This window comes from Branchiostoma belcheri, unplaced genomic scaffold, assembly GCF_001625305.1.
Source record: "Branchiostoma belcheri isolate BF01 breed outbred unplaced genomic scaffold, Haploidv18h27 scaffold46, whole genome shotgun sequence".
Lineage (NCBI taxonomy): Eukaryota > Metazoa > Chordata > Leptocardii > Amphioxiformes > Branchiostomatidae > Branchiostoma > Branchiostoma belcheri.
In genome coordinates, this window is record NW_017804087.1 from 152,896 (window position 1) to 180,156 (window position 27,261).

A 27,261-nucleotide genomic window follows, 5' to 3' on the forward strand; every position below is an offset into this window, starting at 1 on the left:
ACATATGAAGAGGTAAAATAGTGATGATGAAATAAAGGAGACTCATCAAAGTAACTCTTGCCAGTTCTTTTGTGTACAAGACTGTATATGACATTGCATCATACATAGTAGGAGTGTGGATTGTCTAAAAGCTAACCCCACACCCAGAAAAGTTACAGCCTCAAAATCCCAGGTAACAACAAAACAATTACATGTCTTAATGTTGTTATACTAGTAACTCCAATACAGGTTGTCTAACCAATATTTACAACTATGTGGTTTACAGGTTCTCCTCCATAAATATAGCAAAATCTCGGATAGATTTCATCCCACTTCTTATTGTTCTTACAAAGGCAAAATGCACACTTATGTATTCACTATCAATTAACGTAAAATAGCATTTGTCAACAAACCTTTGAGATACAAATATTCTTCATTGCATTACTTTATATATGCATTTTCAACTGGAAGTCTAGCTTTTTGACAATGGACAACAACAAACCTTTTTTTGCTATCCTTGTCTCTATTTTCCTTTTCGTAGACTACAACTTGCAAAGTTGGAATATTTTCCAACCATTTTTTATAGGCGAAAACTACAGACTAAAAAAATAATGCCCGATTGAGAAATAACTATAATGGTAGCTTACAAATACTGTAAATTTATTTACTTTTGTAGTGGTTTTATCTTGCAGCAGAGAAAAGGTTTTTGCACTGTTTTAAATTTGTGGTTGAAACCATTTTGTCGTACAGTAGTAATTCATTGGAAATGGATATTCCAAGTGTGATGAATTCACCACAAGGATAAAACCACAGCAAAAGTTTGATATTTACAGTTGTAATTATTGTTGACAACAGTAGTCCTTCTTCATCACTGATTATTACATTTCCATAACTAACTATCTGAGGATGTCTCTTGCTGACCTATGACCTTGATCAACACATTTTGTACACAGGGGTGTCCAGGGTTCTTATTCTGTATTATTTTATGACGGCTGTATTTTTTTTCTTCACGATGTTGCAGCTACCGCTTCTGTTGGCGTACTCTCCGCTTGTTCTTGTGACGTTGCGTCTTGTGCTCTTTCCGTCAAATCTGTAACGGGGGCGCTAGGAAGGGTCGGTGGGGAGGACAGGGGAGGGATGGTGATGCCAGGAGGCAGTTTGGGTAAAGGGGCGACACTTGGGAGCGAGGTAGAAGAGGATGCTGGGAGGGAAGCTGGGGGGATGGAGAATGTGGCAGGAAGGGAAACAGGTGGTATGGTCATGTTGGCAGGCAAGGAGAGAGGGGGTGCTGAAAAACAAAACACAAAACAGTTAAAATCTGTTTCCCAAAAAACAATTTTTCACAGCTACATGTGCACCAAACTTCTCTTGATTCCAAGGCTTTAGAAATAAACAAAAGACAAAGGTGGAATATGGATAGAAACTATAGGTAAAACCAACATTCTATTTGAAGCAATCTTTTCTGCTGTTTTGTTTCCGACACTTACTGAACTAGCACATTGTACTAGCACAGTGTACTAGTATTGGCATATTACTTTCACCATACATCTCAAAACTGAACAAACTTGTTGTCTATTCCCCTTTTCTTGGAGGAAGAGGGCTAAAACTACATCATATATCATTCAGAACAGAAGATGGTTGAACAAACTAACAAACAAGCAATTTTGAATAACTTACAAATATGAAGCCACCAGAAAGCAGTGCGTAGTGAGGAAAATAGTTGGCAGTTGTAAGATCGAAGATTGCAGATTGGAACGGTACAAGCAAACCATGAAGTTGCAAAGCTTGGTTGTTTTAAGAATATACATATCATAAACCAATATACTTGGTTCAAGGTTTAAACTGGGCATGTTCAAAGATGAAGTCCCTTAAATTGCATATTGTTCTTAATACATGTATGCTTGTTTACGTCTCAAGGGACTTTAACATTAACATATTACCATCAATGCATCACACTGTGCATGCACAGGATTAACTATAAACTGGCTTACTACTAGTATTCTGGCTTTACAAAATGCCCTGCTACTGTATTTCAAGTACCTGTAAATCTACTTTTATGGTATCTGGTACAAAACTTTGAATTACTCCACCGAAATGATTTAAAATATTTCCTGTACAAGGAGAAACTATAAGTAAGATAGAGCAAGGATTTCAGTCAGAATGCAGATAGTGTTTATAGAATTTATATATACTGTATTAGAAGATCATCCTTGGTTAGAAACCTCCATGGACGTACCGGCGCCAGGAGTGAACTGCAGTGATGTCGTCATCGGCAGACCTCCGGGCATCGTGGTGGCCAGGCCTGGCGGTAAGTTGAGGGGGGGAATGCCGGGGAGGGAGATGGGGGTTGTTAAAGGGGGCAGGTTAGGAAGCGGCGTTACACCTGTGGGAGAAAAGAAATACCTTGCTCATTAGTTTTTATAAAAGCTTTGATACCTTAGTAGAGAATTATTTATCTACTTGTCATTTAGCTGCAAACACTAAAAGGGTAGACTCAGTAGGAAAAACTTCAAGCTTCCTTAGTCATCGTTTAAGCACACAGTTTAATTTGAGGGTCTAAAAGCTTAAACTTTCTTCCTGAATCAACAAACGAGATTGAAGGACACAGACCTGGTATAGTTGGCAAGGCTGCGGTTGCTGGGGACACGCCCGGTTGCGCGCCCATATTTGGTAGGGATGGGAGTCCTACAGCAGGGGCAGGCGACCCAGCAGGCAACACTGGGACTGTGGGGGTACCTGCACAATACACACACAAGTGTTAGCATTATGTTTACCAAAGGAAAACATTGTTTTTGCTCTGTTTCCTCTTCTTCCATTGCAAACACAAAAGGTCAATGACCTGTACCAGACGTCTGCCACCATGGTAACAGGTGTTGGGTTACATAATGTTGCAATTTTATAGCAGGAGGGAAGGTAAACATTATGCATTTGCTTTGCAAATGTTACCTTTCTAGTTTATACGTTTAATTTTGGGGGTGTACAAAGGCGAAAAATGTGCAGGTAACTTCTAACATCTGATAAGCTCGTCCATGGATCTATATGCATGATTTTTTAAGTTTCCAGAGAGCAGAATGCTATCAAAGTTGCTGAGGCTTTATCTGTATATGTAGAACTTGAGGTTGGATGTGAGGAAAGCTATAGGAAAGTTTTCTTCATCCAGCAAGATTTCACCACTGCTACAGGCCCCATCACCTGACTACAAGGAACCAATGAAAAGATCAGTTGTGTTTTTGTCACCATCAGTGTTCTGAACGGTTTGTTCTTGTTGCTGGTTTGCTGGGGGTGGAGAGAACTCTGGGGACTCCAGCTGGGGAACTTGGACCACCTCACCTAAAGGTGTAGTGATAGATTTTAGGTATGAGGGTGTGTATGGAGAATTCTAGTTTCTTGAAACGGATAAAATCCTTGAAGAAATCCCTGAATTTTGCATCAATTTCTCCCACTAAATGTTACATAGAAAGAGATAAAAACAACAAAGGAAATTACTGTTAAAACCTATACAAAGTGGCACACACACACACACACAGAGCCACATGCATGCAAAGACACACACACACACACACACACACACAAAAACAAACAGGAAACACACACATGCATACAGTACAGCTGGTATGTAAAGCTGCAGGGTGGTTGTACCTGCTTTACAGATACAGATAGCACACACACACACTGACCTGTGTTGAGAGGATTGGCTCCTACAGTAGGTGTAGTGAGTGCACCAGGCACAGACGGTGTGGGGACAGTCCCTACAGACAGGGACGCCATGCCCTGATCCCCCCCCCACACACACACACACATACCCCCCTCACACTGACGGTGACTGACCTGTGTTGAGAGGATTGGCTCCTACAGTAGGTGTAGTGAGTGCACCAGGCACAGACGGTGTGGGGACAGTCCCTACAGACAGGGACGCCATGCCCTGGTCCAGCCCCGCTTGTTTCTGAGGAGATGGGGGAGAACCACTTAGAGGGACCTACAGACAAAAACGCTTCTTTAGTATTCAACGTGTCTTGGTAAACAATCTTCAGAACAGTGTTCTAGCCAGCTTAAAATTCTTTCATCATCTCAATTTTGTTTGATGTCACATCATGTTGACCACCGAAGGCCTGGCTGCATGCTCCCTCAAAAATTTTGAAATCTTGACCCTCTGAAATGCTATTTCCTGCATTTTGAAGGGAAAATTTTTGCTAGTACAGTCAAACCTGTATTCAACAACCACTCAAGGGACCAAGGAAAAATGGTTGTTGACTGGGAGTGGTTGGTACCTACAGTTTGGGGGGAGGGGGGTATCTACCACCTTGGTGTGAATACTACGGGGTAATGTTTACATGTATCTTATATGAATAATAAGAAAAAAGAAACAAAGAAATATAGAAGACAAAGCATATGCAGTGAAATCTTTTATTCAATAGAAAACACTTGACTTTGAAGTATTCAAAGAGATAACAGAAAAAGGTACATGTGTGTAATTATACTTTTTTTGTAGCTCCAAATATATGCAGTTGCAATTACAGTCAAACTTACACTAAAACCTTACACATTCTCAGCATGTGATCATCACAACAACATTTCTACTACATGTACATCTACGACAACCATACAAGATCTTACCCTCAACATTTTTAACTGTTACAGTTGAAACAGTAAAAAAGGGTACATCTTAGTTACAGTCAAAACTTACACTCACAGCATGAGTGTACACATTCTCAGCATGTGATCAGCACAACAACATTTCTGACTGCTACAATGACAACTACACAAGATTTGGTCAGTTACAATCTAACCTGTAATCACTTTTTGTTGAAGAAATCCATCAATGTTGTCTGCCTGGCTGCCTGGGTCTGCTGCATTGCCTTCTCATTCAGCTTTGTCTCAAAACTCATGATCAATTGTAACATGTCCCCATAGTCCTTGGTAAGACACAAGTCTTTCAGCGTTTCGATGCATGGCATGGCGTCTTTGATCGTGACATCTTTTGTTGGCAGTGCAGCTGCATCATCTTCCCCCTCCTCGTCGCTAGCGTCCTCCTCTGGCTGTTGTAGGCTGTGTAACAGTTCTGTTGCGGTACCATCCATTCGGGAGATGTTATTGTCACATGTTGCTAAGTCCTTATCAATGTCAACCAACTCCTGAAGGTTGCAGCCGAACAGATCCTGGCATAGTTCCTCCATTCTGGCCGGGACAGCCTCCTCCTCTTCTGGGACTGATGGTTCCTCTGGTGTGTGCTGCTCGGTGGCAAACCCTGCTTTCTTGAAGCACTTGGAGATTGTTGTGGCCTGTACGTCTTCCCAGGCCTGACTGACCCAGGTGATGGCCTGCAAGACATTTGTTGACTTCAGGATGTCAGGTCCCTGCAGCGTCTTGTCGTTGTCCATCTTTGCAATCACATGTGACATTTTGCTTCTTTCGGTATTTTGTCTTCGTTGTCTGGATAATGCCCTGGTCCATGGGCTGCAGCACGGAAGTCGTGTTAGGCGGGAAGAAGATCAGTTTCAGATTCCTCAGTTGGAGCTCGGGGTGTGAGGTGGCATTGTCGAGGAAAAGAAGACCCTTCCGCTTCTCACGGCCGAGTTTGCGGTCAAACTTCTTCAACCAGTCTTCAAAGATACCGCTCGTCATCCAGGCCGTTCTGTTGTTATAGTAGTGCACCGGAAGTGACTTCACGTTGACATTCTTGAAGCACCGCGGGTTTCTTGACTTCCCGATGACCAAGGGCTTCTCTTTCTCTCCAAGCAAGTTGGCACAGAACATGATGGTGATTCTGTCTTTTGAGCGCTTGCCCCACTGCAGTCCTCCCCTCTGATGTACAGCGTTTTGTCAGTAGAAGCCCTGTAGTATAGTCCACTTTCATCCATGTTGAAGATGTCGCGCTCGCTGTATCCCTCACACAGTGATGGAAGTCTCTCCTTCCAACTTCCCGCAACTTGAGCAGGCACATCCCCCCTCTCTCCTGACATTGTCCCAAATGCGACGTTATGGCGTTTCCTGAATGACTCTAACCATCCGTTCGAAGCTTTGAACTCACTTTTCCCCAAGTCTTTAGCAAACTGCAGCGCTTTGACTTGTAACATTGGACCACTCACCGGAAGCCGTCGTGCCTTTGCGTCCTTGAACCACTCCCAGACCAGCATGTTGAGTTCCTCATTGCCGGTTACCTTCAGGCGCTTACGGTCCAGAGGTGTGTTGCTTTCGAAGTCCTCGAGGATTTCCCGTTTTCTCTTCAAGATGCCCTCAATCTGCGTCTTTCCACACGAGAACTGCTCTGCCAGCTTACGGGAAGACTTGTTGGTCAGGTCGTGAACGCGTATCACCTCTACTCGCTGTTGCAGTGTCAAGGGCTTTCTCTTCGGGGACGACACGTTGTGAGCCATACTGCCACGCAGAAAGTCTCCAGAAAAGTGACAGTTGGAAACAATAAACCTGCCTTTTTAAACAGCATGGTAAAGTTGTCTGTTTCCCCATGCTGTTTATCAAAGAGCCGGCCGACGACAAAGGATTTAAACGTTGATTGTTTTTGATCAAGGCCATACTGACGCCGCCTCCTCTTTCTTGCCGCGTTTACAGGTTCTGTGCCGGCAATTTTTGCAGACTACACTTTACTACTCTATAGTGACGCTACATTGTGACTTCAAAGATTCCTAAAGAGTCATTTTAGGCTCAGAAATTTGACGGAAAACTTTGTTCTTGATTACAAAATGGTGCGCTGGCGGCTTGAAAAACAACAACCAGTCCACTGCAGGGGAACAAAGAAGACGCAGCACACAATGCATAACGAAATTTCAAGTTTATAAAGGAATTTTCAGCGTTTTAAAACTCTATATGTATGAGAAAATCATATTGGGTTTCGTCAATTTCGTATTTTCCCCGTCAAAAAAACCAACAAAACTCCCGCTAGAAATATCCCTACAATATTTTCGACCCCAGCGATTTTGTTTGCGATCAATAGATTTGTGGATATGCACGATGTTCCCGTGTTTTAGCTGTATCCTTGTCTCAAGCGGTGTGTGTTGGGCAAGCCTAGATTTTTGTGGCGCGTGGCAGTAAACCGCGATTCCGTGTCTCATGATATTGTTTTTCAAAGTTATAACTTGTGGGTAAAACGCTAAAAATAGCGGGGCAAATTTTTTATGCAAACCCACGCCGCGTCTCCCACACACTTCCGGGTTTGTTTTCACCGTCAAAAATACGCAAAATGAACTACAAACCCGCATTCAAAATTATATTTTCGTAAAGATTCTTTTGATTATGTACTTCTGTACTTGGAGGTCGTTATGTAGTCGCAAATAACAGCGTTCTTTGTCTTATTTTCGGCATACAACTATCGTAAGATTTACATTTTTTGGGGGACGCGGTAGTGCTGACCCACAATGCAATGTAACCAATCAGAGCAGAGGTTATTTGAGGTGAACTACGTAATACAGTTACGTAAACCAATCAGAAATGCGTAGTACGATTACGTCATGCAAGATTTGCATACAGCACATGTTCCAGCTGACCCAACATGGCGCCCTGTTCCCACCGCACGGCGCGTGGCGCATTAATGACACGGTAACGCTGTGTTTTACGGGGCAAATGCTGGAGAACGAACTTTATGTCATTTTTAAAAATGCGCTTTCCAAGTTCATGCATGAAAAAATCGTTAGAAATCAAACGGTTCAATGTCAGGTCTTCCGATAACGAGGAGGTTTATTGTCGGTAACCAAACGCAAGCTACAGAAGCAAGGAGCACTGGTCTAACTCCATGGGATAATATTACGGAACGAAAGTTTCCTTTGAAAAATTCCGTGGCGGCACGTTGTGGCGGCGATTAGGGATTCCATCATCAAAGGGTGCCACGCGATCCGATACGGGGGCGTGGCCACACCCGGGGACTTCGCTCGCGGGGCTGGGCAAAAAAATCGGTGCGAACTTTATTACGGTTTTTCTGTTGAGTATCTCAGCAGGCATGCCATGGCCTGCGATGAAGCCCAAATCGGGGGTGCGAACTTTATTTGGGGTGCGAACTTTATTGAAAGAAATACGGTAGCAAGAATATAATACTTCTTAAAAGTAAAAACTGTACCCCTATTTTCAGCACAATTATTTTATTTTATTGAAGTATAACATTACTCTGAGATGTAAACGAAACAGTCGTGTGCATTGCTGGCGTTCCGAACTCCGCATGTGCGTTGTACCCACGTCACCTCGCTTGCCCTAATATCAATCCAGTGGTTGTTGACTGGGGTGTCTATGCTCCCTAGGGACCAAAAAGACGTGGCCGCTGGTTGCGTTTTACAGTTGGTTGCCTGGAAGGGGGTCCTTACTATGTAAAATGGGACGGGACTGTTTGAATGTGGTTGTTGGCAACAGTTGGTTGCCTCACACAGTTGGTTGAACTGACAGGTTTGACTGTACTAGTAGTAGACTAGGATTAGTTTAAGGAAATATCTTTCCATATCTTTACACGCTAATTTTTGTCCGTCAAAGATGATGAATTGGGCAACATTTCGTGAGCAGCAAAATTCAATCAAATGACAGAAAGACACTGGCTAGAACGCTGCTTTATAACTTCCAGCATATTAAAAAAAATCCACCACACACGTCTACAAAACCACTGCTAATGTTTCAGGACTTTAAGTCTTACAGTATTTTTACATGTCTCTATAATACCACTGCAAATGTTAAGGATTTACAGTATTTTTACATGTCTATAATACCAATGCGAAAGTTTCATAATTTCCAATATCTCCTTACCTCTGAGAAGCCGTCAGGAGTGGGCGCCACGTTAGCGGGAGGTACCACACTGTTGTAGGAGGGGGGAGCAGAGGCAGGGACAGACATGTTCACCTCCTGAGGAGACTTTGTGGGTATCCTGTGTAAGTAACCGTAACCGATTCCACAGCCTAAGCTGGAGGGAGGGAAAAAGACAAAGATTTAGTTTTGAAACTTTGAAGCTTTATTAGAATAACCATTAGCGGTGGACGCTAGTCTTCCTGGTATTCATACATGTACATACAGACGATACATTATACAAACATAGTGGACAACTGGTCAAGTCACAAACATATCTAAAACAATAACATATTTACAATATACATAATTTTAAAAAACTGACAATCCTGTCGAACAGTGCTCGTGACCTACTGATGGAGGTATTTGTGCAAACCCTCAGGGATTGTGTGGATTGCATAACAATTGGAAGGTTATTCCACACACTAACAGCCCTGTACATGAAACACTTCTTCCGTGCGTTAGTTCTAGGTTTGTATAACAGAAAAGACTGTTTAGCAGCAAAACGGGTTCTATAGCTATGCAAGTTGTTGACAGAACGCAGTTGCCTACTGATACAAATAGGTTCGTTAGTGAGTGTTATCCTTTTAAATGTTGTCATGGTGTTTATTAACAATCTCGTGTGCACAGGTTTCCACTGTGGTTTCGACTGAAACAGACGAGTTGCCTTGTTCTGCATTCGTTGTAGAAGGTTTATGTTAGTTTTAGTTGTGCATGACCAAACTGGGCTACAATAATCAATGTGAGATAGTACAAGGCATTCTATTACAATTTTTAACAATGTCTGATCCATAAAGTGTGCACATCTTTTGATCATCCCCAGTGATCTGGCCATTTTCTTAGATGTTAATTTTGTGTGAGTATTCCAAGTAAGGCACTCATCTACTGTCGAACCAAGTTTTATTTCAACAAGCCATTTTGTATCTAAAAAAATAAGTGTGTGATTAAACATAAAATTTAGCTTGTTTTGCAATACAACAAGAAATTGGAGATTTTGGACTTTGGGGAGGTATGCAATCCTCATCTTCCTGAATTCCCCTATGTTGGCCTCTAATTCCTGCTGGCTCCTGGCCATACTGGCTCCTGTTGATATCCTGTCATCCTGCCTGTCAATCTTTCCCAACCCAAGTGCTGTCAACCTGCTCCTTACTTTGACACACCTAGCCTACTCTTGGCTATAACACACCTCCCCTCTCCTTCCCAGGCACCTGACCTAATATAGACATGTAGATCACACCTACCTCCCCTCTCCTCCCCAGGCTCCATTAGGGGTGATGGTGACCTCTCGACATCTGTCCGTCTCCACGTTATAAACATACAGCTTCAGGGGCTTTCCTTCGTGGGACTCTATCAGGGAGAACAGGTCTTCAGACTGAAACACAAACAAATCAGAAACAATCAGTCATCAATGTAGGCTACATACTTGTCATAGAAACTATCTGTTTTGTCAGAGGCTTACTGTAAGTAAAGTAGGAAATGGGCTACTGGTACACCATTTTGTTTGAATACTTTTCTTAATGAAGGCATGAAACCGATGACAATGAAATACAAAAGTTCCTGAATATTCTGACCTCATGTAGTACTGTGTCTGCCCCTATGATGTAATCAGTGTTGGACTTCAGACCAGCTAGGGTAGCCGGGGAGCTGGGCTGGACATCCTGGCAAGAACAAACATTTGTGGTAAAACTGACATCAAAATACACCTGTGCATATAAAGTACATGTTAGGATGCAAAAAACTTTTTCTATACATATAAAATGATATATGTACTTGCAATGATGCAGGTAACATTGAAACATTGAAAATTACCTGTTCCAGACAAGTTTTGCCTTCACTAGAGTTTCTTTGCGATTCAGTTCATCCAAAAATTGAAATGTTTGGCAAAGCTGTCTGGTACTACATTTGTATCTTTAATCTACATGAACTTTTTCAGGGCTCTTGCATGCATTTAATATGGAGAAGTGCACACCTCTTGACTGTGTTTACACAACTTTTCATCACGATATGCACAATTGTAGATGGGAAGTTATTCCAGATCTTACAGTACTGTACATCCATTAGGTTAATCTCTACGCAGATCTTTTGGTTGCTGCAAAGACAGTATCACACTGGCCAGGCAGCATCCATTTGCCAGACTCTCTCTTGATGGCCAGTTCTAACTGTAAGACATTTGCCACCAGATATCTGCTTGGAGATTACATTATGCCATATTTGGTAAAGTAGCTCCAGTAACTTCCACAGTACTTACCAGTACGTGCCAAACGTTCTCATTGGCTCCTTCAAAAGAACAGAACCTGATGCTGACCCCGAGTAACCCCTGACCTCCCCACATGTTGCTGGGGGTGATGGTGACCTCCCGAACCTTCAGAGACTTGCTGCTGTACACCATCATCTTCACAGGCTTCTCCACATTAGCCTTAAGGAGGTCCTTAAGGGTGTCATTGTCCTTATCCTGTCAAACAGAGAAACAAGGCAATCAGATTTAACTTGGCAGTCTTAACTGCCTTACCCACACTGCTATACAGCTCTACTGTGAGCCTTCCATTCCATGCTACAGACAAAAATATTGTAAATGCATCTGCTGTTGAGGTGGTTTTATTTGCAATGGGAGGTGAAAGGAGTTTTTTGCAGTGTTTCAAAATTGCAGTTAACACAATTCCGTAACACAGTATTTTGTATCTTTAACTGTAACAGTATAGCTGGTATATTTGCCCTTAGGCTTCGTAGGCACTCACATATTGATAATGCACACTGGCAATGTCATTAATTCACAATGGAAAGGTCACTGTAAAACCTAAAAAATAAAGCCACTGAGAAAGTTTCAAGACTTACAGTACTTAACCTTATTACCACTTTTACCTGCAGACACATATGTATTTCCTTTGTAACACTGTATCTGCATATGCTTGACTTATATTACTATTTCCTTATCCTCTCTAGTCTCAAAATATGTACACTTATCCTTTCAAAGGATATGTAAACAGTAAGATAAGTCAAGCATATGAAGATACCAACAGGCCAGTTAGCTTGCCTTATTGGGTAAATCTAACAGGGCTAATCTCTTACCAATCTTGTATTTCCTATGGCCACGATGAAATCAAAGAATGCTTCTAGCCCAGCCTTAGCACCGGGCGAGTTTTCTTGAACCTGAAAACAAAAACAACTACATATTAATCATTTAATATTTGTTTGAACTGCAACTAGTTGCGTAAGACTGGACTGATACCATTGGATCCAAACTGAGATATAATCATACTTTTGTCGATAAGTGTGGTGGGTTTTCTATTCTATTCTATACAGTACTGGGCAAAACCGCCCAGGGTGTACAGCTATTGTGGCCGGTGGGGTGCGGTGAATAAAACTGTGCATGGCAACAAAACAGAAGATAAATTTGTGCATTTAGTGCATGGCCGCAACTAGCAATACCCTGCATTCTTTAACATAACATGTTTAGAGTGTGACTCTGAAACACAGGGCTAACCTTTTTCTAGTAGGATGCAAGTTGGGTATTCAAACTCAACCTCCAGGCTCACAGATATATATTTGTTACTCATCACTACGCCATTCATGCGTTACTTGGTAGCTTATCATAGACCATATTCAACACCGAATACCATGGAATTCTTTAGTTCAAGTCATGGATTTGCCATTTTTAGTAACCATGGTATCAAAGTTTATACCTAACACCTGTCAAAAAATGTTCACAGAAATAAATTTGCCACGTCAGATATAATTTATTTTCTGTCAGTATTCTGCGAGCACATGTTTAAGACTGGACTATTTCCTATCGCTGAATGCTGTCAACACAATTCGTTCTAAAGATAAGGTACAGTCACCAAAAGTGATGACTGAAATTATGAGCTAATTTTATGTCAAGTTGCTGTTAGCGAAGTTCAGGTGCCCCCCTCCCCACACTTTTGCAGCCGACGTTTCAATAGTTATATCGGCTTCCAGGTCGCCAGGCCGGGTACTGTACTCACCCTAAGGACGTGGTAGCCTTCTGTACCTCCCCCTGGTATCTCTGCGCTCTGTGAGCCTCCCATGTTGTAGAAAACTACAAAATCTGAAGGGGTGGGAGGAACGACAGACGATCCACGACTGTTTCAATATGGCGGTGGTTACGTGGCCGGTCTCGCGGAGATGAAGTCTCGGGATTTGCGAGAGCGCACAAAAGCGCCGCCTGGCGGATTTGTACGTAGATGCTCATCTCCAAGCAGATGTTGGAAGGTAAATCGTAAAGTTTTCCCAGCTTTGTTACAAACATCCTTCCTATCTATGGAAAGACGGACTGTATCTTGCTGTTAAACTCCGGTTGACGAAAAAAACAAACATTTTGACAACTGTTTAACTCTAACTAGAACCATTTTTGCCTTGTTAACGTATGTAAGGCAGGCGAAAATGTCCTTGGTGCTGATTTTGTTTCCTTGTCTTTGGTGCAAACAGTAATTCAGTGCTGTCAAGGCAAGCATTTTTGCCGTGACCTGGATTCAGTGTTTAATATGTTTCAGACTCTGTAAGAGCAACAGAATACATTATCATCTAAAGCTGGCAATTATGCCATGTGAACTATCAACTAATTTGTAGCAATGCAGGTGGACTGTCCTTTCACATTCTTCAGTATTCTAAACTCCATTGCTGTCAGCAAGCAGTGATTGGCCAATGCTTCCATTCATTGGCTTACCTACTACTGATTGGTCAAAAGTTTGAATTTCCTGCTGTTAGCGAGCAGTGATTGGCCAATGCTTCCGACCATTAGGTTACCTACTTTGGATTGTTCAAAAGTTTTGTCCATTAACTCAAGTAGCCCAAAGCAAGAAACAAATAAACAGACCACACTGCACACAACTGACATATATACAATTTTATTGCATGTTAGCAAAAGACTTGCTTGCTATATGACCATGTACATTTTTTTTTTGCTGTAAATACAAGCTCCCCTCTCCATATAGTGGTATGGTCCTACAAAACTGTACACTTTTTTTCCTATATAATAACAATAATAATAACAATAATATCCCAATGCCTCTGCTTTGCTATCTTATGTAAATTTAAGTATCACAGAAGAAAAAGGGTCCAATTAAATGGCAGGATAGAAAAAGGGGACAGACTAAATCGAAATTTCTCTGGTAAAGTACTTGGACCTCCTAGTAGTAGTCTAACACATTCATATACTGTTATCCACAATTTTAAGAGTACCGTAGTCATTGTGCCCATTCCAATTGGTATCAGCGTAAACTGTAAGCTGTAACTATCTAAGTGCTACACATATTTGGGGACTGTGTAGGATTGTTTACTTTAGAATCAATTAACTGTGTTACCTTTGAAAACTGGGAAGGGACAAAGCATTAGAATCATATCTGTGTAGATTTGAAGTAAAGAAAATTTTGACAATCTTTCATGATCCTCAATGCATGTGTTACAGTTCTTTGACCAAAACCTTCAGTCTATCTATCAATTAAGATGCAGTGTAGAGAAAACGATGGGCGTTTTCTGGGGTTGGCCCCAGAGAAATTGTCAGACATATGTTAAAATCCATGGTGCTTTTTGTGTGAGAAATATCCAATTACTTGGAGAGTGGGTTAAAATCTTTACACCACTGTGCAACGTATACTAACAATACATGTTTAACATTATATATCTACCAGCCAAGGTGTATAGGGGCAGTCTAGCATCCAAAATCATGACACAATGCACACACAATGGCCCAACACATCAACACTTGCAGCAGAACTGCTCGTCTACGATTGGTTAATTCTGCTTGATTGACAGGTCTTCTGGAGTCCTGATTGGCTGAAGATAGATCTCTGTTCTGGAAAAGTTAAAAGCCTCAGAATCTTTTCATTTTTAGTCTATGTATTTTAGAGATGTTCCTGAGTTACTGTGCTTTTGAAAACTATCAGTACCGATAATCTAGTAATTCATTCTCCTTTAACAGACCAGTTAACTTAGCAAAATAACAAGTACTTGTCAAAGAAGCTGATATGTAATAACAGTAAAACCTTCAAATTCTTAAACATGATTTAGTGCACAAATGTCATGAGTGCATTTAAATGTAACCATTTCTTGGACTATGGCAGTCAACACCTTTGTTATAGCTTCAGGTGACATCAAGTGATTACTGTGTTTAAACTTTTATCTGCAAGAAAATTGCCTATATGTGGTAAAAAGTAGAGTACAGTACATGTATTTGCTATCCAACGTATTAACTAGTCTGGTTCAACAAAACACTTAACATTTCGTCCCAACACAATGGAAGCCCAAAGTTGAAGTTGCTAAGGGACCTTGTTGCTAGGAAACATAAATATTCCTGTTGCTATGGTGACACTGGTGCAGAAGGAATCAAAGAACATTACAGGATTTGAGCTATCATTCAATCCGTGCATCAAGCTTAGTAAGCATGTACGTTTTGCAAGCACCACAACTGTGGCATAGGTTCCTGAGTTGAGTGGATTTAATACTCCAAAACAAAAGCATACTTCTACATTTTTAAGTACCCCTTTCTGGAGATGAAGGACAAGGTTTGTCCTTACAGAATTGAATGATATACCCTGATGGAGGTTAGTAATGGAACACCTGGAGGAGACCGCAAGTAAACTGAAGTGGGAGACCACCTGTGTTGTACTTCAGCTTTCATTCTAAGGTTGCAACTATGGATACACAGTCTGTCAGATCAAGGAGGTTTAAGATGTAAACCTTCTTGGTCAGATGAACAAAGTCACAGATTCATACACTGAAGCATAACGTCCTGTCAGTACTGTTGCTTCAGAGATATACCATAAAGAAGGGCTAACCAGTGTTCTTTAAAGAAGTGGGTAGAAATAAAAATGATAAATTTCTGGAACTGGAGAAACCAAAATGATGTACCCTTAAAAGATGGTGTATAATCTACTTTTTGTTTCATATGACAAGATATTTCCTTATAAGTTATACAATGTGAAGGAAGTTGTTGTATATATCTACAATAAAAGTCCATCAAAAGATGTGCTATCTTCATACAAAGTCAGGTTTGAAATACAACAATTCATGAAATAAAGTACGCCCCCAATTTATGTATCTGTTTGCTATGTCAAAATATGGGTGTCATATTCTATCTAAAGATATGACTCATGCATATATTTCTATATCATATTCTAAAAAGCATTTCTGAAAAGGGGAATAAAGACGTTTTGTGATACAAAGCACTGCATACAATAGGGAGCCTAAATACTGTAAAATGTTGACATTTGGCATCTTCTTTTGCAAAATTGGCAATTTCTTTTTCAAAATCACTGAAATCTATTCCAACTGTATAAATATTCCTCTATGTTGGGAAAATTAGCATCGCCAAATATAAACATTTTACAGTAAGCCTCCTTAACCAAAGGCACTCATAAACTCATTAAATGGATATCTTTAAAAAAAATATGCAAGTCTGTGGCCTATTGTAACATAAGCAACAACATATCTAGTATATACAAATCATGTATAGAAAGTGTTCACATAGCTAAGTTGAAAAAGACTTTGGTGTACATTGTATGTATACAGGTTCTTGTTCAAAACAAGTTTAAATGGTCCTTTCAGAGTGAATTTCACCATGTAAAAGGAGTGACGTAAAAGTTTTTAATCTAGCTATGGAGGTGGCTCAAACTCAACATGTCAAGAAAAAAATATGTATTTACATAAATCAATTCTTTTAAAACTGAAGTAGACAGCAGTAGCTCTAAAATCAAGCAAACAGAAAGCTATGATAGGACACAATTTCATGACATTATTCCCAAGCCAAGTGACAATTACACTACTTATCTTTTGTCAAACACTTGCATTTGACATAAGGCAAATGTAAAAAAAAAGAAGGCGATTACTATACTATTACTATTACAAGTGTAGAGTATGGGTCTTTCTGAGTGATATTTGAAAAAATGACATTGGAAAAGTTTTTGCTTTGTTTCAGGGCATAAAAAAGGAGAAAAAAGACCTAATAAGTTTTATACCTTCCTTTGCAACATTAGAAAAGATATCTCCAATATTAACAAATTTGTACAGATAAAATGGTACATAGGGCAGCATGACAGCACAAGAAACACACTGAAAGAAGTTTTAGCAATTGCAAAGGCAGATTTCATTCATCACTTTTTGTGGTGGATTTTTGCGACAGTTTTGAGGTTCTGCTATGGCGAGGGTTGAAAAAGGCGGGAAACTTTGTATCGTCACTCAAAACCACAATTTTCAAATATCTTAATGAGGACACGCCCTAACGAAGTAACAGGGTCGTTAAGCATGGGACACAAGCAGCACGAAAGAGGGTTTCTATAGTCATACAAGTCACACGTCCAAACTTTCACCAATTTGCTATTGGATCTGCACAGTGCTTTAGCGACCATGTTCTTGCTTTAACCATATATAAATATTCTGGGCAGAAACACAGAATGTGGAAAGGATATCCTAGTAGTTGGACTATCTCTACAGTTCTGTCAATAGATTTCACTAAAAGCCAACTTGCTTCAACAAGCAGAGAGATTCAACACGACTGTAGCTAGCTGTGACCAGTATGCTGAATGCAGTTCTGTCTGGTTGAAACCAGTTGGTGGTGGTTGAAGCTGGTCTAGCTGAGAGCTTCGTTTTGCTTCTCCCAGATCTCTGCTATGAGTGGTGGCATCGGGCTGGACAGCTCCATCTTCAGTGTTATAACTCTCTCCGCACCTGGACAACAAACAACAAGTTAGAATGAAAGTCCATCTGTTTTGGTAGTTATCAGTAGTATTAGTATACACATAGACCTCAGTGTTGCTGAAGAATGTCACTCGAAAAGTTTGGAGGTAACCCCTGTTTTCCATCCTATAGATGAGTATCGTTAACCAGGATTCCTAAATTTTGGCAACAGTTATAGACACCCCTATGTCCTACACCCCTATGTCCTACACCCCTATGTTCCTACACCCCTATGTTCTACACCCCTATGTTCCTACACTCCTATGTCCTACACCCCTATGTCCTACACCCCTATGTTCCTACACCCCTATGTTCTACACCCCTATGTTCCTACACTCCTATGTCCTACACCCTGTAAGTTCTATATTTGACACCCCTATGTTCCCACACCCCTAACCCTATGTCAGAACATGGTATTGCTACATAGGGCCGTCCCCTCTAGTAACCACCCCATCCCCACCTTTAGAACTGATACTCCTGAGGTCTGTGATCTTCATGATCATCTTGGGGAAGCGTTGTGGGTCGTCGGGTATCCTCCTCCTGGAGTAGGCCTTCAGCGCCTCCAGCAGCGGCTCCTGCAGGTTCTCCGCCCTCTGGATGTCCTCCAAACCCTGCCGGTCTGAAGGTCAAGTTTGGCATTGTTAGTGGCAGGAGAGAAAGGACGTCATAACTGAAGCTACAGTGTAGATGTAGACGCTTTCGCAGAGATTTTATTTTGTGGTAGGAAGGGAAATTTTTTGGGGTGTATGAGGTTCATGTTTCAAACAATTCTGTAGTGCAGTAGACACACATCTTCACAGTGTTCTGATTTCGTGGCATGAGGACATAATAGAAAACTGCAGAAATAAAACCACCTCGAAAGATTTTGCATTTACAGTAACTGTTACTGTGTCGTGACTGCTCCATACAGCAAGAGTTTGTGCTATACAAAGTACTTTGCACATTACAAGACTTGGTATGAGTTATGCTGTCTTGGTGGAGTGTTGTGCTCTTTTAATTCTGTTTACTTTCTGCACAACAAATATGTAGTTTCTTTCTTCAAAAAAGTATGACAGAAAATGGTTGTCACTATCCTCACCTCCACACACCAAACATATTGAACACATTAAGCCGATTTCTGTCTCGTCGAAAAGTAGTTTCTGCATTCCCTCTGCGAAGGTAAAGACACCGTCTGTGAGCGGCCCGAAGCCGGCGTTGTGCATCTGTGTCCTTGACAACATCATTCCATTGATGAAGGTCACAGTGTCCGACTCCTTGTCCAGTCTCGTGGCTAACCTCAAGATCTGTAGAGCAAGAAACAGACTTAACGTCAGTTTTAGTCAGCAGTTTCTTTACCCACACTCTATATCTTAACAATTGACAACAAAAAAGTGGAAACTTCAGACATCAAAGTATGCAATCCTTGCCTTCCTGAATACCCCTATGTCGACCACTAATTCCCGCTGGCCCCATTTCCTGTGTCTGACTTTTTGACCTGCAGTCATTCTGACAATCTTTCCTCATCCACTTGATGTCAACCTACCCTGTCATGACTTACAGATACACAAACCCACAACTCAGCCACTCAAAACAATACTTCTGTAAGTCTTTAATACAATGTACAAATGCCTCACCAGTATGTCCAGGCATGCAGCTTTTAGGAGCGTGATTTGGTCGGCCGTTCCAAACGTAGTGAAGCCGGGAACCTTTTTGGCAAACTGGACTATTTTGATGATGGTTTCTGTGCACAGGTCACTGAAGTGCTGCCATAGCTCAATATCTGTAGGGCCTCTCTGTTCTGCTGCATTTTTCTATAGGAAAAGGAGAAGAAAGTTTGAATTCATTGAGATACTCAGAATGACAGATAACATATTAGCACAATATACACACGATTATACGAACATCTGCATGCATTTTACACATGAAATAAACACGAGTTAATGAGAAGTGCAAGCTTTTGAATGCATTTAATCGAAATCTTTTGATCACGTTTTGCAGATGTGTAGTTACTCAGGATCTGTACTGTATGATATATAATGGACAATTCTGCCGGTGCCAAGTTATACTTACAACTTTATATTTGGGTAGTTTGCCCATGTCTGGTAGGGTGGCCATGTGAGCCTCTCTGACTGTGGTTATGATGGTCTGGATCTCCGGGGTCCAGGTGTACGATAGCGTGTGCTTCTCCAGCGACTGTGTCTTGTCTTTCCGCTTCTTATTTCTGTCGTTTCTTACAGCTAGATGGGAAGGTAAACAACATTCTTTCAACTTTTAACAAGTTGCATACATGTGTTGAAAATGATGTCTTTGCTAGCCCGTAGGTATCCTAAGTTACAAATAAAAGACAAAGAAAAAATTAAGCTTCTGTTTACAACTCTGTGCCTAGTCAAATACAGTCGTGCATATCTGGGGCTGATGCACTTTTTTAAAGTGTCAGACATACACTTGTATGGAACTCAAATGATGTTAATGGTCCCCTAGCAGCTTGTTTTGCTGTAGGGGCCAATTTTCCTTGAGACTTTGGAAAGTAATAACTTAAGAAGGCATTGATCTATAACTGTTATGAAAATAAAAATTCAGTCTGTTAGAAAACTAACAGACACAGAACCATCAGACAAACCTAGTAGTAATAAAAGAAAAGCATGTAATTTGCTTGGCAAAATAGAAAAAGAAGGTCTCTCATTTGTCATACTTACATTCTTTGGACATGCCAACGTCAAAGCATTTTTTCAACCTGCAGAACTGGCATCTGTTGCGTGTGACTTTGTTTATAACACAGTTCTTATCCCGGTGACAGACGTACTGCATGTTTTTCTGAATACTCCGCCTAAAGAAACCCTGTGGAAACATGACGGGGAAAATGGTTCATCATCTTTATGGGAAAATGGTCCAAAATTTTTCTTATTTTCTGTTCTACAACTACATTTTGCATAACTAATTGTTACAACTGGAACTAGGTGGCTCATAATTCATTTCATCAACCGAAAAGAAAGAAAATATGCTGTATGCCAACGGAAAGCTCAAACCATATAGAGGAGGCATCAAATCCAATTCAAAATTCAAATCCCTCTTCCTCTGCGCATTGCCAATCTCAGTGATATATGGTACCAAGGATGAGAGACCACCTTGCAATGCCACCTTGTCCTCCTAGGAGGTGCTGTTGTACCATGATCACAGATGCAAAACTGTGCAACGTCTCCAAACAATAAGACATATACATGTGCCAACGATATACAAATTACCAATATCCAAATTGTAATAAGCTTTCCATCACTGAGTTAGGTTGTGAGAGTTACCTTTCAATCAGAAAATTTCTATAAACAAGAGTAGAGTCCATGGTCAGGTAGGACATACTCTCTCACACACGCACACACACACACACACACACTCACTATCTTAATACTCACTCTATACTCTGTCCACTAATACTCTGTCCAGAAAAAAAGTTGCAAAAATGTTTTAGCCACACTAACCTTACACCCCTCGCACGAGGCGACTCCGTAGTGGTAGCCAGACGACTTGTCACTGCAGACAAAACACGGTTTGTAGACTCTGGGAGGGGGAGGGGGGGACGGAGGACTGGGCTCCATCTCCTCAGAACTGGACTGGTCTGAAAACAACAACACAAAAATGTTACATATCTAAATATCGTATAGAATGATAAGCATACATGATATACTGTAAACCTTAAAATGTTCCCAGTGATTTTATTTTCATATAGGGTTATAGGGTTTTTAGTCATCAGTTGAATTTCAGTTTGTGTTTTTCCCTAGCTCTAACAATTGCACTATTCCCATGGCCCTTTTTTGCCCTTTCCTTTTTCTCTATCGAAAATAGAGTACCTTAGTGTAATATTTGTTGATTTTGAAAAGTAGGTTAGATCTTGAACTTTATTAATATAAGTGACACTTTTACAATTATACCTGATCCCTAGCCCACACACAACTTCTGGGTGGCAGGAAGGTCTGGACTTTTATGAGCTACATTTTATATCCAGTAACGGCACATAAAAACTCAGGAATGCACCATGTTTCCTCTCTAAACACAAGACGGGCAGACTGGCTCCTCACAACGTTTTATTACCTCAGGGGTCATGACCTTTGGAGTCTTCCCCTTTCTTCAAGTTGCAGGTACCTACAGACAAGATCCAACTACTCTGACAAATCCAAGAATGTCGTCTAAGAACTATTCAAATCTAGTTAAGTAGGATGTTTAAAAACTACTCAATTCTAGCCAAGAATGCCATTTACGAACTCAAATCTAGAATTTCACAAGAGACACTACCTGTTACTGAACTTATTTTGGCATCTGGACTTTCTATCATAAAATGTTGCTCTTTTATCTTAAGATTAGGCAAGTGCTTTCTTGAGGGATACAAGAATGGAAGACAATCTGTTAATAGGGATGATCTTACACCAAAAACAGCCACAAAACGCTAAGAAACTGGCCCCCCTCCCACCATAAACCAGGACTGAAAATAAACTAAGTGCAATATGGTCTCACTTTAGTACCCTAACTGTTGTGCCAGCAAAGCCAGCATGTTTTCTGTCCAAATAGCCTGGCTCTCTTCAGGACTCCTAAACACCACCAAGAGGACCATAAGGAAGAGCCTTCCAAACAACAAGTCAGCTCGGAAAACAGCCTACAGGGCCTGGTACTGATGTATGGCCAAGCTTTTAGTTTTATGGGTTTGGACAGGTTTTTATGGGCGGGAATCTATTCCCAGCCTGGCTGCTGATTTCAGCGGCGGCGGATGACAGATGATGTGAAGACTGTACGATATGCATGTGCATCAGAGATGGTATTTAGATACGTGCATCAGAAACGCTGCACAGAAAGCCATCGATCGCCGGGTTTTCTCGCCATTACCGTGCTCGCTTGTCTTGGGTAAAATAAATGAGAGCCGGTTCAAAGTTTGGACCGTAACTCAAGAGTTCTTACCTTCTAGGACATCTTACTTATTGTAGTTAGACTTCTTATCACCTGGTAATTGCTTACCTTTGGGTTAGCTTTGAAGATAAGGCACATGGGGGGTTAACTGGCATATTTACTGACCTCACATTTCAGAGTGTAGTGTTTGACTGCAACTTAGCATGGTGTGGTTAGGGGGATCCTACTTAGGTCTAGCCTGGATGCCAGACTGTTTCCAAGGCCCACACAGGCCAGATCCTGGGATCTAACTCAGAGGTAGCCTGCTGCATGCTAGACTGTTTCAGGGTAGTTAACCAAACTAGCTCCTCAGTAAGACATTGAGTGGCCAGACTGTTGCTCAACTGTTGTCTAACTGAGTGGTATCTAAGGTGAAATTTCCGAAGCCAAAGAGCTAGCTTGTTACGTGTATATTGGCCCTGGCAACAGTCTGGCACCTGAGGACTGTGGTAAAATTTCCTTGGGGGCATGATGCCCTGGTGCTGGTCTGTACAGGACCTGGAAACAGTCTGGTATCCAGGCTACCTTATGTCCAAGTCAATGGTACAATGTAAATCTTATGTGTTTCCTTTGATGAGTGAATGAATGGTTATTTTGAACCATTCCAAACCAACTGAAATTACTGTCACAACAGAAGACGTTCTGCGATGCTTTTTAATGCCCATAACAAAGCTATAGCAGTAAAACATAACTTGCACATAAAAAATCTCGAACAATAGACATCTCCAAAGTCTGCATCCCATAAAAGTCGCTGTGACTCTTACGCTCTGAAAGAAAGCCCTTGTTCGCCTTGTTCCTTGCGTGACTCTTGTGCAAGTTAATTGGCATAGAAACTGCAGCTTTAAGTGTTGCCAGAGGGCTAGACATTTAGAGTGTGCCTGTGTGTCTGGACTTTAATGGTTAGGAGATAAATACCTTGTGTTACATGGGGCATGGACACAATGTGGTTTGTTTTAACCCAAACACATAAATCTGCCATTCAACACCCACATTCTGATAAACACCTTCAAAATCTCCTCCTAAACAAAAACACCATTTCAAACAAAACTGTGTCCTTTTGGCTTTTGGAACACTTAAAAAAATCATGAGTGCTTTTCACACTATTTGCTCTCAAACTGGGTCTTTATTTGTGCTAAGAAAATATCAGAGATAAGACAAAACAATTAAAGACACCAGGAGATAAGGGATGTAATCCAAGTCAGATTTTGGTCAACCTGGTGACCTTTACTTGACCCCTACTATTAAAAGGATTTCAGTTCAAGATGTTGTCAAATTGGAAACAACTCTTATGATCATACATTTTATTTCACCAAAATGGACAGAAAGACAGCCTTTTTTTGCTTTGAATGAAGTCATTAGTTTGAAATACTCACTAGATTCTTTGCCCTGGTGACCTTTCAATGACCCCTTCTCTCACACCAATAAAATGACATCATGGCAAAATGACACATGCTACAAAGTGACACATTTATGCCTGATCTCAAGTATTTTCTCTGTAAACCACACCTGTTTGACTGCAATCCTAGTGATATATGACTCAGTAATAAGTAACTTGGAGAGCTTTTTTTTGCTTAGTAGGCAGAGAAGCCAATCCCAGTCACCCAACGCACCCCCCACATATATTGCATAACACAAGCTCATCCCTTATTTCATCCCCTGCATAAGCTATAGATAGACTCAAGGTGTATTGAGAAATGTACAGGTGTTAGCCCCTCTGTCTTGAAACTTGAAAGGGAAAGAGGATGGTTTCCTGGTTCAATCCCGAAGCAAAATAGCCTGGGTTCCACTGGACACAAAGTATCTCACTGAGATATTTTGTGTCCAGTGTGCTATGGGTCTGGAACCCAGGCTAAGAGCAAAAAAACATTTAGAGAAAGGATTCAGCTTGTGACTCGGCTTGGCTCCTCCATTGTCTGGAAGAAAATGATACAGATCTCTCCAAACATCTGCTTGGCCGGTATAATACCAAGACGTAAGGCTGCTGCACTTGAAGAGTGGACAGTAGAGTGCAGCTTGTGACCCTTCCCTGAACCATCTTCACAAACAGGTCATAATTTTAAGACAATAGTTAAGGAGCCTGACCTAAATGTCTCAGACGCACACGTGTGACACACAGAAATATACAAGACTTTGTGATATACATAAAAAATTACAAGTAATGTATTGATACAAGTGCGAAATTTCAAGTTTTCAGACTTTATGTGCTCACATTATTACTCAGGCAATGAAAGCGAGGAACACATTGAACAAAGACAACACTGTCTCCCCACTTGACAGCACAGAGTTAGAATTTATGCCTTAACAATAAACAGACCTGCTTGAGACCATAAAATATGAAACTGCCCATACCACAACTGGCCGGCCTGGTCTGGATCCTGCCAGCTGACCCTTGGGTGACCACTTCTAGCAGAACTTACCTCCCAGTCACCCTGGCTGCAGAAATCTCAGTCTTTTGAAAACATTTTAAAACTCCCTTGTTGGTGGTACAAACCCTTATCCATCTCTGTTGCCAATTCAAAAGACCAGAGCTCCAAATGATCAGTCAACTACACAGTAGGATCGGACAGAAATTGAGTACTGGGCTTCGCTGACCTTCCAAACACCCCGTCCACAGAATTCAGCTAGAAGATCAACTTAAAGCTTGCTTAAAGGTGTTTCGTAATGTTACATTGTGTACAATGTAGAAAATATGACAGAAATGACATATCTTCTGATATTACAATACCACAAGTGTTGAAAGGGGTGTGTGACCTTTCTATGACCTCTAGGCATTCTACATGTAACTTCTCGCTGTGAATAGTACTATTCCAACAAAAAACACTACCTACAAATATATACCTTGCTGCACTTCTGTCAGAAGTACTTTCAAAACTTTTGACAAGCGGAAGTCAAGCGCAAAATGGCTGCATCTTCAGTAATGCACAAAACCTGTCAGCTCAAAGAAAATGTAAACAGTTTATTATTCTGTATGGCTGTAAGACTTAATGACAGATACTCAAATTGCTGCGTACATGTACTTCCTGTTATGTCAGAATTCTTCCTATTTCTTTACCAATCCACCTGCAAGACCCTGGGATAGCCTCCTAGCGAACTCTGCGAGGTGTGGGAACTATTTTTGGTGACCTTCTATGAACCGGCGAACTTTTGACCCCTGGTGCTTACTCGCAGGACTTCAGCCTCTCTCCAGGAGGCGCCTGACCACACCACCCTCCCCGTCGTAAAACAATCTGTCAGAATTGCACCTTATTGTCTCCACGGCTATAATCAGGCATGATAAAGAGCTCAAACACGCCGTAATGAGGGGATCATAGCTTTATGGTGGTGCCTGTTCCCATGTGTGCTGTTGGGATGACATAACAGCACAGACAAATCTTTCATAACAAGGTTGGATCGAGCTGCCTTCACTTCCAATTAAAGCAGCGGCTCATAACTCGTCATACTCATGCATGGGAGGATTTTTATCCTCTGGAAAAATGTTAGACTCTTATCAATGGAGAAATGCAAACGCAACATGTTACTTTTTTTTAACAAACAACATTCGAAAATGAGAATCTAATTATAATTCCAACAGATAATAGCCATGTAAGAGAGTCAACAATAAATGCTGGGTCTTACACCCTTGTAATCAAATTTTACATTCAGCTTTCTGTTTGCTAAATATATATAATCAAAACTAAATACCAGCTTGAGGCAAAAGCTTACCACGAGCCTCTAGTTAAACCCGAAGAAATTACCTAACAAGCAATAATATGAGAGTAGGGATGATGACATGTCTTTACTTGGTAATTCTTGGCTAGATTTCAAACGTTCTTCTCATCTTTAGCCTTGTAGGTTTTAAAGCTACCATTTAGATTCTGTAATGTATGATTTGTTTTATGTGTGCGTTACGCAGCTATGGAAACGTGACCTAAATATCACGAGAGCCCTTTACGCAAAGAGAGGGATGTTATACAAGCCAGCACCACTGGACGCAAGTCAGGGAACAATAGCCTCCCGTTCGGGGACAGGCTATTCCAAGACTGAGGCCACAAAGACAGTTTTGTCCCAGAAATGGCCTGGGCTTTCTTGGCTTGTGTAAAGGCAATTGGCAAAGTATTCAGTGCAAAAACAGCATCCATAAAACACTCGTGCCTAACTCTGGCTAGTTCGCGGGAAAATTATGTACCAAACTCTTAATGGCTACAACGAAACAGAATCACAAGTTGAAAGTGTGTACACCGAAAGGGGCAAAGATTTTGTGCCCATTCTACAATATACAGACTACCTTTGGGGTCTTTCTGAGACTTGGGAGTTAAACCTGTTTGTGCCTTGTCTCTCTGAATCAAAATTTATTACACACAAGATTTGGAACAAGTGGTTCGTGTTCAAAGAAATTTGGCAATACTTACAACCTGTAGTGTATTATACATGTACATCTTCAGAAGTAGAGTACAGAGGACAAGACAATGGATTTCCACCACTATAATTACGTATTACTGTGCATTCTGCATGAAGAATAGAGAACAGTTTAAAGTGAGGGACACACATTTGGCTACTGAGTAGAGTCTCTGTACAAATCTAATGATATACATTTTGTAAAATATTAATATGTACACTGCCAACACTGTAGAATGCGCCTACACTAAAATATTTTCACCTATTTTTCTGCCTATTTTTTTCTTCAGAAAGTCTTTCTCAAAGTTTCCTCATCAAAATTCAGTCATGATTCATCCCTGAGAAGAAAGAAAAAATTGGAAGCCCGAGGAGGTCCCTCATCCATCAGCCTCTGTCCTGCATGGTCCAGTGTCCTTGTGTGAGGAATGTCCGGAGCCTTTGATACTTGCTATAGAGTGTAGGACAGATGTTAGCTGTGTCTACAGGACTGTCAGAGTGGGAAGATGGATCAGGGGACACAGCTGAGTGCAAGACTGTACT

The 27,261-nt window shown here is 41.1% G+C and overlaps 3 protein-coding genes across 8 annotated transcripts in view; all 3 read right to left on the reverse strand.

Annotated features, from left to right (window-relative positions):
- Positions 1-51: 51 nt before the first annotated feature.
- Positions 52-12,891, reverse strand: LOC109479037 (Golgi reassembly-stacking protein 2-like). Of its 4 annotated transcripts, none has more exons than XM_019780876.1 (11): positions 12,732-12,891; positions 11,818-11,898; positions 11,000-11,203; positions 10,323-10,409; positions 9,993-10,123; positions 8,716-8,869; positions 3,808-3,922; positions 3,217-3,309; positions 2,590-2,715; positions 2,216-2,362; positions 52-1,267 (listed from the first exon to the last, which is right to left on the reverse strand). In XM_019780876.1, exons 1-11 carry the CDS (start codon positions 12,792-12,794, stop codon positions 987-989), a joined length of 1,482 nt encoding a protein of 493 aa, XP_019636435.1. In that variant the 5' UTR covers positions 12,795-12,891; the 3' UTR covers positions 52-986. The 4 variants fall into 4 exon arrangements, with proteins under 4 accessions (XP_019636435.1, XP_019636437.1, XP_019636434.1 ...); XM_019780878.1 differs by lacking the exon at positions 3,217-3,309 and adding an exon at positions 3,657-3,701 and having other exon boundaries at positions 3,853-3,955; XM_019780875.1 differs by having other exon boundaries at positions 3,808-3,955.
- Positions 4,727-7,721, reverse strand: LOC109479039 (tigger transposable element-derived protein 4-like). The gene is made up of 2 exons (XM_019780883.1): positions 5,861-7,721; positions 4,727-5,762 (listed from the first exon to the last, which is right to left on the reverse strand). Exons 1-2 carry the CDS (start codon positions 6,351-6,353, stop codon positions 5,326-5,328), a joined length of 930 nt encoding a protein of 309 aa, XP_019636442.1. The 5' UTR covers positions 6,354-7,721; the 3' UTR covers positions 4,727-5,325.
- Positions 12,892-13,591: 700 nt separating the features above from the next.
- LOC109479038 (retinoic acid receptor alpha-like) overlaps positions 13,592-27,261 on the reverse strand; it is a 145,997-nt gene continuing 132,327 nt past the window's right edge. For 2 of the 3 annotated variants that reach the window (XM_019780881.1, XM_019780882.1), the window contains 7 exons: positions 20,892-21,028; positions 20,115-20,256; positions 19,489-19,655; positions 19,053-19,229; positions 18,518-18,722; positions 17,900-18,058; positions 17,333-17,430 (listed from right to left, as the gene is read on the reverse strand). In XM_019780881.1, coding sequence (XP_019636440.1) covers positions 17,333-17,430; positions 17,900-18,058; positions 18,518-18,722; positions 19,053-19,229; positions 19,489-19,655; positions 20,115-20,256; positions 20,892-21,028 — 1,085 coding nt within the window. Of the gene's footprint in view, positions 17,431-17,899; positions 18,059-18,517; positions 18,723-19,052; positions 19,230-19,488; positions 19,656-20,114; positions 20,257-20,891; positions 21,029-27,261 lie in introns of all 3 variants that reach the window. The other variant, XM_019780880.1, reaches the window with a different exon arrangement.

Bases quoted from the DNA above. Each gene is read 5' to 3' on its own strand.
- LOC109479039 (XM_019780883.1), bottom strand. From the start codon at position 6,353: ATGGCTCACAACGTGTCGTCCCCGAAGAGAAAGCCCTTGACACTGCAA. The intron at 5,763-5,860 runs ACAGCGAGCGCG...GACTGCAGTGGG, and splicing joins TCCATCACTGTGTGAGGGAT to GCAAGCGCTCAAAAGACAGA.
- LOC109479037 (XM_019780875.1), bottom strand. From the start codon at position 12,794: ATGGGAGGCTCACAGAGCGCAGAGATACCAGGGGGAGGTACAGAAGGC. The intron at 3,310-3,807 runs GTCAGTCACCGT...CTACACCTTTAG, and splicing joins AGCCAATCCTCTCAACACAG to GTGAGGTGGTCCAAGTTCCC. The intron at 2,363-2,589 runs GTCTGTGTCCTT...TTTCTCCCACAG, and splicing joins AGCCTTGCCAACTATACCAG to GTGTAACGCCGCTTCCTAAC.